General features: G+C 45.4%; 1 protein-coding gene across 2 annotated transcripts in view; it reads right to left on the bottom strand.

Annotated features, from left to right (window-relative positions):
* Positions 1-1,540: 1,540 nt before the first annotated feature.
* Positions 1,541-12,269, bottom strand: part of npas1 (neuronal PAS domain protein 1) — a 41,479-nt gene continuing 30,750 nt past the window's right edge. The window contains exons 6-12 of one of the 2 annotated variants that reach the window (XM_017032240.2): positions 8,992-9,166; positions 8,746-8,861; positions 7,377-7,573; positions 7,182-7,288; positions 6,710-6,857; positions 5,361-5,473; positions 1,541-4,320 (exon numbers count right to left, since the gene is read on the bottom strand). In XM_017032240.2, coding sequence (XP_016887729.1) covers positions 3,245-4,320; positions 5,361-5,473; positions 6,710-6,857; positions 7,182-7,288; positions 7,377-7,573; positions 8,746-8,861; positions 8,992-9,166 — 1,932 coding nt within the window. In that variant the 3' untranslated portion in view covers positions 1,541-3,244. Of the gene's footprint in view, positions 4,321-5,360; positions 5,474-6,709; positions 6,858-7,181; positions 7,289-7,376; positions 7,574-8,739; positions 8,862-8,991; positions 9,167-12,269 lie in introns of both variants that reach the window. The other variant, XM_017032236.2, reaches the window with a different exon arrangement.

Raw genomic sequence — 12,269 nt, 5'->3', positions numbered from 1 at the left:
CAGGAGGAAGCTGTCTGCACAGCGTCGTCCTCCATCCCTCACTCTATTATTCCTGCCTGTATTTTTACTCCTTCAAATGCATTTACATGTGCTCAGGTATTTCCCCTGGGAGCCTGACTCCAATTCAGAGGGTAAGATAAGCCATCAAAGTCAGTGACAGAGAGGGCGAACGGGTGACTCACTGACAGGCAGAGTGGAAGACAGTCAGGAGAGGCTGCCATGACTTGCGTGCACACGAGCTGCACGACTGCACTGTCACAAAGTGCACGATTGAAAGAAAGAAAGAAAAAATCAGCACTGTTGTTGCTACGTACGTAAACTAAGAAGAGGCAGAGGAGGGAACGCAGGTTATTCCAGCAGCTCAGGTCACACGGCGCACGTCGGCGCACACACTCATACAGTACACACGCTGTTGCACGTACAATGGCATTTTCTCCCCAACAACTGCTCTTGTTTAGTATGCGCTTCCTTTGGTCTTGAGGAGGAATGATCCTCACTCTAATGAACTAGGGCCTGCCACTTGAATGTAAAACAGGATTTAACCCGTCTTCAATGTCAGAGCCCCTCCCTGGGGCTGCTTCAGACAACACACACACACACACACACATAGCCACAAATTATGGAGATGCATACATACAGATGTGCCAGGGCGACACACACACACACACACACCTGCATGTAGTCCTTCATGAGTGAGACACTCTCCGTGTCCCTGTGTTCATCTCAGACCAATTTATGGCGACGTCTTTGTTAAATTTGACACCGTCTCAGACGGAGGCCCATTCCTTTCACCTCTGCTCACTTTATTAAAGATTCAAATGACTCGGCGTTTTAATGCGTAACATCTTCCTCCGAGTCACACCTGGAGGCCGGGTGTGTTTGGAATTCGCATGGACCTATGTGAATAATGGTTGAAAGGAAAGTTAACTCTTCTTACTTTTTTGGACAGATTTTGTTTGTTTATACGGGGGAAAAAAATTTAAATCCCACCGAAACGAAACATTTTTATGTGTAAAATATCATCAAAAGTGATGTGATTCATAAATCGTACGCTACGTCGCAAAGCAAGAATGAAAAGTCACAGTCGTGAAGTTGTGCTCCTCTACTGGAATATTTTATTGTTATCTTTATCTGTAACATTTTTTTTTTCCTTTTCACATTTGTTCATTTTATTCAATGAGTGGGTGGAATATTCACAAAGATGACAGTATAACATTAGAGTCACAGTGATGGGCAACAGGTTAGCTATTTAATAATAAAAAAAGACTCATGTACAACGCAACAAACACACACACACACACGCATCCACCCACACACAGGCGCGCACAGGCTCGTTCGTCCGCTCTATGCAATGGAACACTCCAGAATATGTGCGCTGACACATATTTGTACAGCCGTGAATGTGTAGTGCACATAAGACGTGAAATGTGATGTACAGCCGTGAATGTGTAGTGCACATTCACAAGTTTTTCTTTTCCTTTTTTTTGACGTCCCTGCCCTCTGATAAATGAAATCCCCAGGTAGCAGAGAGTCAGGTGTGTTTTCATCAACCCTAAGGACTTTAATCAAAGTGCATTATTTATGTGGGTGTTCATACATTATTAGAAAATATGTCACTATTCCTCGCATTTTTTATTAATATTTCCGCCTTTATTTTCGCAGATTTGTCACATTTTACTTCTGACTCCCTTCGGTCCAAACGGGGAAATGAAACGTTCAGTGATTTATTACTTTGTGAATTTGTTCTACAGTCCTGAGATAATTCAGTTACCTTCAAACTGAAATTCAAAGTGTTTTTAATCCCGCCCTCTCTTCTTTTTGACTGAATTTGTACCACAGCAGAATATTTCCAGTAGGTATTTATTGACCTTGAATGGTCATCTTTTAATGACCATAGGTGGTCTGTTGTTTATTTATTTATTTTTTTATTTTATCTACGTTATTTAAAAAATCGAGCATTTATGCCCCTCTCCGACTCTGTGGTCAGGCTAGGATATTAGTGACCACTCTTGCATTGTTTTCTGTTTTAACAGGGGTCACCCAGCCAGTGTTAAGTGATGAAGTGCTTTGAGTTCACACCAGAACGGAATCCAGTAAGTGCTCCGAAAAACACAGAGGTCTGAATGATATTAACACTTGAGTTCAACACCATTCCTCTGCTTCTAAAAAGCATTTCACAGAAATAACTTTAACTTCACAGAATTATATATATATATATATAAAAAACTTAAAAAAAAAAAGTGTGATTATTGTGCATCCAATACAACTATGTTATTTTGTCTGTCCAGACACATTTTTCACGCCGGTCGTTCATTTCTCTTATGCCGTTAAAAAAAAAAATCAATAGAGACAAAATGAAAAAAAAAAAAAAAAAATATGGCTTTCATACAGAAACACAGTCGCAGCCTCGTACAGAATATGTTATAATTAATAGTCAGTCAAACCAAAGAGCTTCCTATAATAAAAAACAACAAAATATCACCCAGTCTTCATTTAATTTTGCCTTTATATATATAATGGAATGTAGGGGACAACATTATTCATAGTCGTGTCCCGAAAATGTGCTTAAATCATGGCTGACTGATGAAGGTTTAATTATTATCATTACTATTGTTACTGTTATTATTATTTTTGAATCTCAATACAAAAAAAAAATCACCAGATCTCATCTGGATCTGAGAGAAAAGAGTGTGTGTGTGTGTGTGAGACTGCAATAATAAAAATTTGAAAACCAAAAGTCACTTTCTTTCCTACAGACGAGCGTCCACATTTGTCTGCCGTCCTCAGAGCTGATTGGGTTAGATGCGGTGACAGTGAGGTGGGTGTGAGCTGAGGGTCTTCATGGTTTTGTCTCTATTTACAATATGGCTTCTCTGAGTGGAAGAGACACAGAAATCAACACAGTCGTCTGAGCTTGAGTGGAGATCTTGGGGAAAAAAAAAAAGTCTCGAGGGACAACCAGTCAAAGTTTTCACGTCCCATTTCCTTAGCAGGTCGCCGTCACACGTCCATAACGGGCGGTCATGACCATTCCCTAAGGCAGCGACTTGTCACATGTTTTAGATCTCAGTTATTCAACTCATCGTCCAATTAGTAAAGTCCTTAGAGGCTTAATGTCCTGCCACGCCTGTCCGTCTCGCCCTTTTCAACCCCTTTCTTTCTCTTCTGTCAACCCTGCTCCATCTTTCATTTTCATCCTCTCCTCCTCTCACCTCCTACTCCCCCTCTGCCCCCCCAATAACCCTCAATCCTCCTCTGAACCCGCGGCACCCCTCAGTCCATTCATACAGAAGGGCAGCCCAGAGGAGAACGGGTTGTCGGACGGGGAGAAACCGCTGAAGGGCGGCAGGCCGGCCAGCCGCTGTAGGTGTGGAAAGAAGGCTGGGGGGGCTCCCTTGTGATGGTCTGAGCGTAGCTGCAGGCCATCACTGTGTCCCGTACTGTGGTGGTGCGACGGAGGCAGCTCAGGTGGAGCGTAGCGGATAGTGCTCGGGGCATAAAGACTCTGAGGGCCCTGTGGGCTGAGGGCGAGGGGGTGAAAGAGGACCCTCCCCGCAGCACCGCCCGCAGCCAGTCTCTGGAGGAGCTCAAAGTCGGGACCGCAGCCCGCGCCTCCACCGCCGCCGCGATTGAGCACACCTGACACGGACCTCTCCTCGCGGGGCAGCGGGGAGGACACAGACATGGCGGGAGACAAGGCGGGGGACGGAGGAGTGAACAGACCTTTTGCAGGCGCTTCACTGCTGGAGGAGGAGTCGGGTATGGTGGTGGTGGGACTGTCACCGTTGAGACTGCTGGACGGTGTGTGCGCATGCGAGGGCTGGTGTTGGGTGGAGGATTGCGTGTGTGATCCCCAGCGACCCCCGACGGTCAGGGAGTCGTGTTCAGTCTTGATGCTGGGGCTGCTGGACAGAGGGGACGCGCTCACTACATTCTTCAGCTGCTGGATCACAGCGCGGCCGTTCTGCGCTCGTCCTCCTCTGTCCCCTCTGGTCGGAGTGTCCCCTCCTCTGCTCTGTTTCACTCCACCCACACCGTCCTCCTGTTTCAGTCTGTCACCGTCTCCTCCCTGGTCCCACTCGGCTTCGTCCTCCTCCTCTCCCTCGCTATCACTGGCCAGGTCCGAGGAGGCCGACACGCTCTCCTCTAGGTGACGCAGTTCCTCCAATCTGCGGCGGGTTTCCGGGGGAGCGCCCTCCGGCTCGGACCTCAGATGGCGCTTCCTCCTGTCCTCGGACTGGACTGTGGAGGTGGTGAATTTGTCTCTACTTTTAGTGTTGGGTTCACACTTACCAGACGAGGCCTTCCCTGGCTGAGAACCTGAGGAGAGAGGAAAAGAATTTGAAACAGTGGACGGACACAAAGACAACGGACTGAAAATGAAAGAATTACTCTGTTCTGTATACTACTGTGGTACACAGGAATGCTACTTCTTCTTATCCCCCTTAGTAGGAATGTACACGTTTGTATGTAAACAAATATATTCAGACCTGAAATGGAAACTTTACATAGATATCCTACCATGGATAACAAAGACAATCAAAGACTCATTATATTGATTTCAATTGCATTCTTATCAAATATCAATATGTGACCCAATGTGTAACAATACTAATTTAAACTGTGTACTTCATCTGTCTACTGCACTGGTTCTCCAACTTTTTCTACTCTGTACCACCTGAGAAAACATCAAGCTCTCTTTGTACCACCATGATGACCAACAGTAGAATATAGCAGCATTGACCTTCCCTGTTAGCTTCCACCACAGGAGAGAGGTTTATAAGTGTTTATGTTTAAATGTTGTATTAATTGTGCATGGTATGTTTATATTTCATTTAAAAATGCAAATGTGAAAATATGAATTTTCCCCACGTACCACTAGAAAGCATTCGTGTACCACTGGTGGTACGCCTACCACAGTTTGAGAACCACTGGTCTACTGTATACACAAATTAGTACAAATTCACACTATTATTTTTTATGGCTCTGAACCTGTCACCTGGCTACTTCTGCGGGTCTGAACCAAAACTGTTGTAGCTAACGTTAGCTCTGGTGTCTGTGTTCACAATGAAGAGGAAACTGATTGGTGCACAGAGTTGCAAACAACCATGCTCTTATCTTAGCCAATGAGAAAAATTACAATCACCAAGCAGATTTGTTTTTCAAACACCCAATGCAACCCAGCATATTCTCTGTAACTGTAAAATGAATTTGGCGGGGTTATTACTGCCACCTACTGGGCTGGAGTGTGTGCATCAGTGTTCCAGGTGTTCCAGGAAAACTTAAATTGATTAAATATAACCAGTTTTTTCTATGCAGGTGTGGACCACGCAGTACTGTAGTGTTGTGTGTATTATCACCTCGAGCCTGTGGGGAGCTGTTGGTGGGAGGTGAGCTGACGCGAAGTCTCTCCGCTCTCACACCTTCTGGAAGCTGTAGGATGTCTAATGGAGTGTCGGGCAACTCCGTTCGACTGAAGAAAGAAGAAAAAAAAAGGAAAGTTATGGAAACCGGAGAGATATTCTGGAAAAACTGATCGAGCATTTCAAATAACGGTGTGAGTGAATACTTAAAAAAAAAAGTACACAACTTCAGCCACATGCATACAAACACTATTCAGAAAACACTCCGAAAAACCCACACTTTATGGCCCACTTAGCAGCCCACCTAAACACAGTTAAGCCCAGACAAGGAGGAGGCTGCTGGTGAAGTTAATGAGCTCTTGTAATTACAGCACTAATTAACTAAAACAACATTCAGCCCCAAAATTCTGACATCCATTTGTTGTAATTATATACCTTCTGCTCAATTAGCATTGATATTCAGCCTACACCACAACTTGTTTTTGTCTGACTGCTCCGTGCCTTTGCACACACTTGTTTTTTTTTTTTTGTAAATGTTTGTTCCTGCATATGTGTGTGTGTTGGTACCATTACCTGAGTGAATATGTATTTGTACAAACAGAAAGAGAAGATGCAGATTTATGCAATTGTCGTGTCTGTATAAAAATAGTCTCAACCTAAAAAAAAAAATATATAAAAAAAGAACAAAAAAAAAACACTTGTACATTTGTGCTCTTATGAACACAAGGGCATAAAAAACAGGTTTAAAAAAATCATGTGTAATGTATGAGTTTATAAAAATGCAAAACAAATTCCTGTTAATTAATTGAGCAACAGTTCAGTGTTAAATGTGGCTGGTTATGATCCTGGGTTATACAACTCCTGTATCTGCATAATGAAAAACATAAATTAAACCTTTAAACAGTTTGATGTAACAATAAGCTACTTAATAGTATCCTACATAAAAAAAGTTAAAAAAGAAGAAGTTAGTACTGAAACAACAATCTGGAAAACATCCGAGTAAGTGACGACTTAAGAATTAAATCAAATTAAATTGTGGCTTTAAAAATAAAAGTTTACTTTTTTCATCTCCAAATATTGGTTAGAAAATAACATGTTTCTCATTCTTTATTCAAATAATTTTAAAAAACATTGAAAATAAAAGTTGTGTCCTGCTTTGATGTCACTGCTCTGTCATCAGGTATCCCGGTCACCGTCCTCCCGTCTCGGTTAGTGTGAAACTCTGGCTAATCCTCCTGCGTTTCATGGTCTTTCCCTTCAAAGGCTCAGTGTTCTCAGTGTGATGCTGCTCACATACCGGCATCAGTCACAGGGGCAGATTGTAGATCTGCTCGGCCGGTACTGACCTCAGGACATAGTTGACCCAGATGACGTTCCGTTCGTGCGGAGCTTTGTGGTTGATGGAGACGGTGGCCGTGGACTGGATCCACAGGTAGCCTCCCCTCCTCTGGAGCCAGCGATAGTAACCTGTCACCACCTGGCCTTTCCTCAGCACTGGAGGGGAGAAGAGAGGAGAGGGAGAGAGGGAGAGAGGGAAGGAATGGAGATGTGTTGAAGTTGAGGGAAGGAGAGTTTAGGAAAGGGGAGGAGAGGAGGAGGAGGAGAAGGAGGGGAGTGAAGATGAGACAAGAGAAAAGAAGGAACAGGAGTCAATATCTAGATCTTGCAATTCACGGTGGAGGCAGCAGAGGGCGCTTATCACAACTAGAGTGAATGAGGATTTATAAGAGGGCTTTCAAGATTCCAGTTTGCTGATAAATATGTAAAAGTCGAGATGTTTAAGTAATGACTACAACATATCATATACGTGTGACCTACAATCCTCGTGGCTCTGACGGAGGTTTTCCAGATCTTCTACGTGGATGAAGTGGTAACACGTATGTCCCACCACCTCAGCTGGGGTCAGGTCCATGTACTCTGAGATCCTGAGGATTAAAGATTAAAAAAGTATTTTAAAACCACTAAAACAACAACAAATCGTGTCGGCTCATGACTGACACCGCAACCACTCACCTGTTCTCGCAGTACGTGACCTGAAGGTCCATGTTCACTCGGAAGACAAACATGTGGCTCTCCATGCGGACTTCGTTCAGCGTGGAGGGTGGGAGCGTGTGGGCCAGAGCCACCAAACCCATGGGCCGACGCACCGAACGCGCTGAGCCCGGCATAAGCGCCGGGCGGCAGCGGATACGTCCGGTCACGTGGATCACCTGGGGACGCGACGCAAGACGTTAGGAGGACCGTCACACCGAGATGTGTTCGTTTTACTAAAGCCTCACACAGCCCGCACAGGTGAGCAAATCAGAAGGAACACTGTGGTCATCAATGGTCTATGCATTACATTTACATGTTTTATTAAATATATTATTCACATAAAAATGGAGATTTTCCTGACAGACCTTCTGGTCATATCATAAAAACCCAGAGACCGTTAAACAGGAGAAAACCAATTCATGAATTTATAATTAGTCCTGGTCGTCGTGTCACTGAGCATCCATAGATTATTTACTCATTAACCCTTCGCAGGGTCACGGTGGAGTTGGAGCCAATCCCAGCCGTGACAGTGTGTGGGTGGGGTCACTAGTATATCACAGGGTCACATATAGAGACAATCATTCACACTCACATTCACACTGATGGTCAATTTAGAGAACAAACACCATGTGGGGGGACGATACAAAAAAAAAAAAACGGGCATCGAACAAGCGACCCTGCTTGCTGTAAAAAGGCTAGCGTTCGAATCCGTCATCAATCGTAGCATTTACAAATTTGTGGGAATTGAATGGAACTATGAACAGACACGACAGGCCTGCCTGCAGTCCAGATCTGTCTCTTATCATGTGTCACATCATTAGGAGGAGGATCAAACCGACCTGCAGGTGACGTCCGTTATACAGGATAAAAAAAATAAATTCCAAATTCCAGTCAGCCAATAGACTCTAATTGGTCAGTGAAACATCAAATATCCACTATTTGACCTTTTGACCTGCTCATTAGGATTTGATTGCATTGCCAAAGCACAGATTTTATTTTTGTAATCGCAGCCGTTAACGTAAACTGGGGCTGACGTGTGAGATGAAAGAGTTAACTGCCGGCGCGCCTGTACTCTTTCACCTTAAGTCATCACAATATTTACAGTGTAATACAATGTCGTATCCCGAGCCGGAGAGCGCGCGGCGGCTCCGCTGTTACAGCAGCGAGCGCAGTAAAGTGTCTGTCATGTGCAGCAGTCCAGTGTGAAATAAGGTCACAGCCATAAAACACAGTGAAAACAACCACCTTGACAGTGCTGGCAAAGTGACAAGGGTCTGTTTGTTATTTCACCAGCCCTGGCAACAAGGAGGTCAGTGTTGAAGTGTGTGTAATGCCTCCATACTTTAACCTTGTATCCAGAAGACTTTACGTGCAGGCCTCTTTTAGTGAGCGTGGACTTCATGCGGATGAAGAAGCCGCGGTCAGGAGGCTCATCGGCCGGAGAGTGAGGGCTGGACGGAGCTGCTGAAGGAGAGGGAGAGAGAGAGAAGAAGAAATGAAGCCTGAAGTTGGAAGGAAACACTTTGACTTGCCTTTGGTCTGCCTCGACTCAAAGCGAAGCTTTAATATACTCATAATTCATATGTTTCTCTACTTGGCTCAGGGGTACCAGCCAGGGATGATGTGGATGCAGAGCTGGACGCGCTCTCCGGCACCGTGTGGCATCCAGCCTCGGCCCTCAGATGAGGACTAATTCCTAGTCGCTCTGCCATCTCCACGTGGTCTGCAGGGTGGATGTAGTCAAACACACTGCTGCCGGTCAGCTCCACCTGAAGAGAGACACACACACACTAATCAAAAAAACACAGCACATACACATACCTACATGCGAGCCGGTGTACAGACACACACCCACACACGCGCAGGGAGAAGGAAAATCAATAGACGTTATGACAGGAAAATGAAAGCACTGCTGCGGGTTACAACTCAACAAGGAGTGTGGAGGTTGTAAGACATTCCCACACCCACACACAGGCACATACATTTAAGTCCAGTCTCGGAGGACTGAGTGACTACAGTGCTACACAAATAAAAGCAGGGCGGGTGAAAAATCAATTTTATTTGCTGATTAAAAACAGGTGAACTCCAAGTATCTCCAAAGGTCACATTACTATTCTTCTCCTTATTCCCCGCGTCCCTCCCCGTTCCCTTCATTCCGTTTCGGTCTATCCCGGTCGGCATAAAGAGCGGCGCAACAGCTCTATATGATCCTATCATCATAATGCATCATAGTCGCATCTCTAATCATTTAAAGGTTATAATGGCGCTGCTCTTGCATGGCATCCATAAAAGCGGCACAATCGGAGCAGGTGCGATTCCATCGCTTAAATGAGCGTGCGCGCTCAACATGCGTGCCGTCACACGCGCGCACCCGCACACACACACACACGTATGCGGCTTCTATTACATCTGCGAATGACTCCATGTGCATGTGCATGTGTGTGTCTGTGCATGCCTGTGCCAATACTATTCAATCTGATAAAGCCGTGGCTGCAGCAGCCTCGCACCCTTGTCTGTAGGACACAGCCATTTATTACCGGATTAGAGCCATTTACTGCAGGCTTTATGGGAGCTTCTGCAGGCCTTCAAGGACATCACACAGCCGGGGAGATGAAGAAGGGGAACAAGGGGGGGGGGGAGGGGCAGGAGCAGAGGAATGAGAGTCAGGCGCCGTGAGTGAACAGAGAAAGGTAAAGAGTGAGGAAACCCCACCGAGTGAGGAGGGGAAAAAAAACAAAACAAAAAAAAACACAGTCCCAGACATTCTGCACTCAACCTCCTGGGGATGCCTTGTTTTTTTGCCACCTGTTAATACAAATGTTTTTAATACTCCATCTAATAAGCACCATATGGTGCAATTCTGCAGGTACTTTAAAGCCCAATACTAATATTTATGCAATATGTTTTCCCTTTATTTGACTGGGACACTGGGGATAGAAGAAAAATATACAGATCTAACAGTGCCAGACATTTCAAAAGTTTTCGGAGCCTTTAGATCGGTTATTCTATACCACAGGTGTCAAACTCAGGCTCGGGGGCCAAATCTGGCCCACAGGGTAATTAGATTTGGTCCACAAGATCATATCAAATGTGTAATAGAGTTGGTCCACCATTATATAGCCACTATATACTGGTAGGATTTGTAGTATTAGCAGTGTATGTGCTATGTTACAGCACATCTGGAGAGAAGGGAAAACATGAACAATAACATTCAACAAAATTAACCAAACTCAATTTTTCAATAAATTAGTTTGGTCCAAGACTTGGTCCCAGTTTTTATATTTTTTCCCACTGTGAATTTGAAGTTTGACACCTCTGTTCTATACAGAAGTCAATTTGTTTGTTTTTATATGTGTATCTTAATTGGTAATTCTAATGATCTAATGATCCTGATGTAAACCAACCTGGAGTCTACGTTGTATTGACCTCTGACCTCAGAGCCCTCGGGTGGCAGCCGGGGCCCGACCACTGTAGCCCACAAAGTAGTATTACATTTATGCATTTAGCAGAGGCTTTTATCTAAAGCTACTTACAGGAGTATGTGGTTCGTCTGGGAATTGAACCCTGGACTCTCTGCTTCCGAGGCAGATGTTCTAACCACTGCACAATGGAACCGCAAAGTCAACAATTATAATATATTAGGTTAACAAGTTCAAAGTTACCTTCTAGTCACCAAATGTATGACAAGAAAACTTTAGTTTATCCTATCTAATTGTTCTTCATGTATAAAAAAACTGATTTTATTGTAAAGGGAATTCTTGTCATTGTTCAACCAGAGCTAGGTTTAACCTCTGCTCAGAGCCGGACCTGGAGCTGGACCAGTCGTCTGACAGAGACACCATCCCCTGGCCCCGGTGACATTGGAAAACAAGGCAGAGAGACAAACAGGTCCTTATGGGCTTTAGGGGGCTTAAGACCTATCCAAATAATATCACTCTCTCCACGGCAGCAGGGAGGGCAGGGATTGAGGAGAGAAAAGATCAAACAGAGGCGAGAAGATGAGAAAAAGAAGGAGCGATTGAGAGGACGAGTCGGGCCAAGACACAAAAACAAGTATGGAATGTGGCGCAAAGGGAGACGTGAGGAGATACTGAGATCATTCAGGTGTGTGTGTGTGTGTGTGTGTGAGACTGTCTGTTACTGTGTCTCAGCGTGTCATTGTTTGTGCGAGCAGGAGTCTGTCTGTGCACCTGTGTGTGTGTGTGCGCACACATGGCCGTATATGTATGTTGGCAAGGTGTGGAGAGGGGGCGGGGGAGAGGGGTGGGGGCAGCAACCAGGAGAGAGACATGATATAAATAATAGCAGGGGGCTTTAATATGTATGAGGCATCCGGGCAGTGGTCCACAACACACTCTCAGCCCTCACTGACTGATGGGAGAGGAGAGAGGCGGGGAGGCGGGCAGGGGGAGGGCTGGCAGGGGCTGCATACTAACCATTCCCAGATCAATTCTCTCCTCCCTCAATCTACCATCCCTCCTCCCTTCTCTTTACCCCATTTATCCCTTTCCTTTCCCGACCCAGCCCCTACCTTTACTTCCCCATCCTTTCTCCTCTCTCCTCCCTCCGATTATTCATTTCCTCCAGCCTTTGTCTCTGCTACTGCACCCCCAACAAGTCCCAGAAAAAAAAAAAAAATCTGTTATCTGGTGTTATGTGGTGTTTCCAGGTTTATCCCCGTGCCTCTGGCCGGGAAAGCTGGTGAGGAGGAAGAGCGATACCTGCGGCCGCCGAGGGAGCAGGCGGCCGTCTGTGCCCTTGGTCAAGGTGTGTGACCCGGGCTAAGCCGGCTAAGCAACCCCCACGTCTGGGGAGCAGCCCAGGTTGTAATCCAGGGCAGAGGGGTCAGACGGGGGGATGGGGGGCGGGGGG

Source organism: Cynoglossus semilaevis, chromosome 4 (genome assembly GCF_000523025.1).
Source record: "Cynoglossus semilaevis isolate Cse_v1.0 chromosome 4, Cse_v1.0, whole genome shotgun sequence".
Taxonomy (NCBI): Eukaryota; Metazoa; Chordata; class Actinopteri; order Pleuronectiformes; family Cynoglossidae; genus Cynoglossus; species Cynoglossus semilaevis.
The sequence above is the reverse complement of the archived record's forward strand: the minus strand, read 5'-3'. Positions and strand labels throughout refer to the sequence as shown.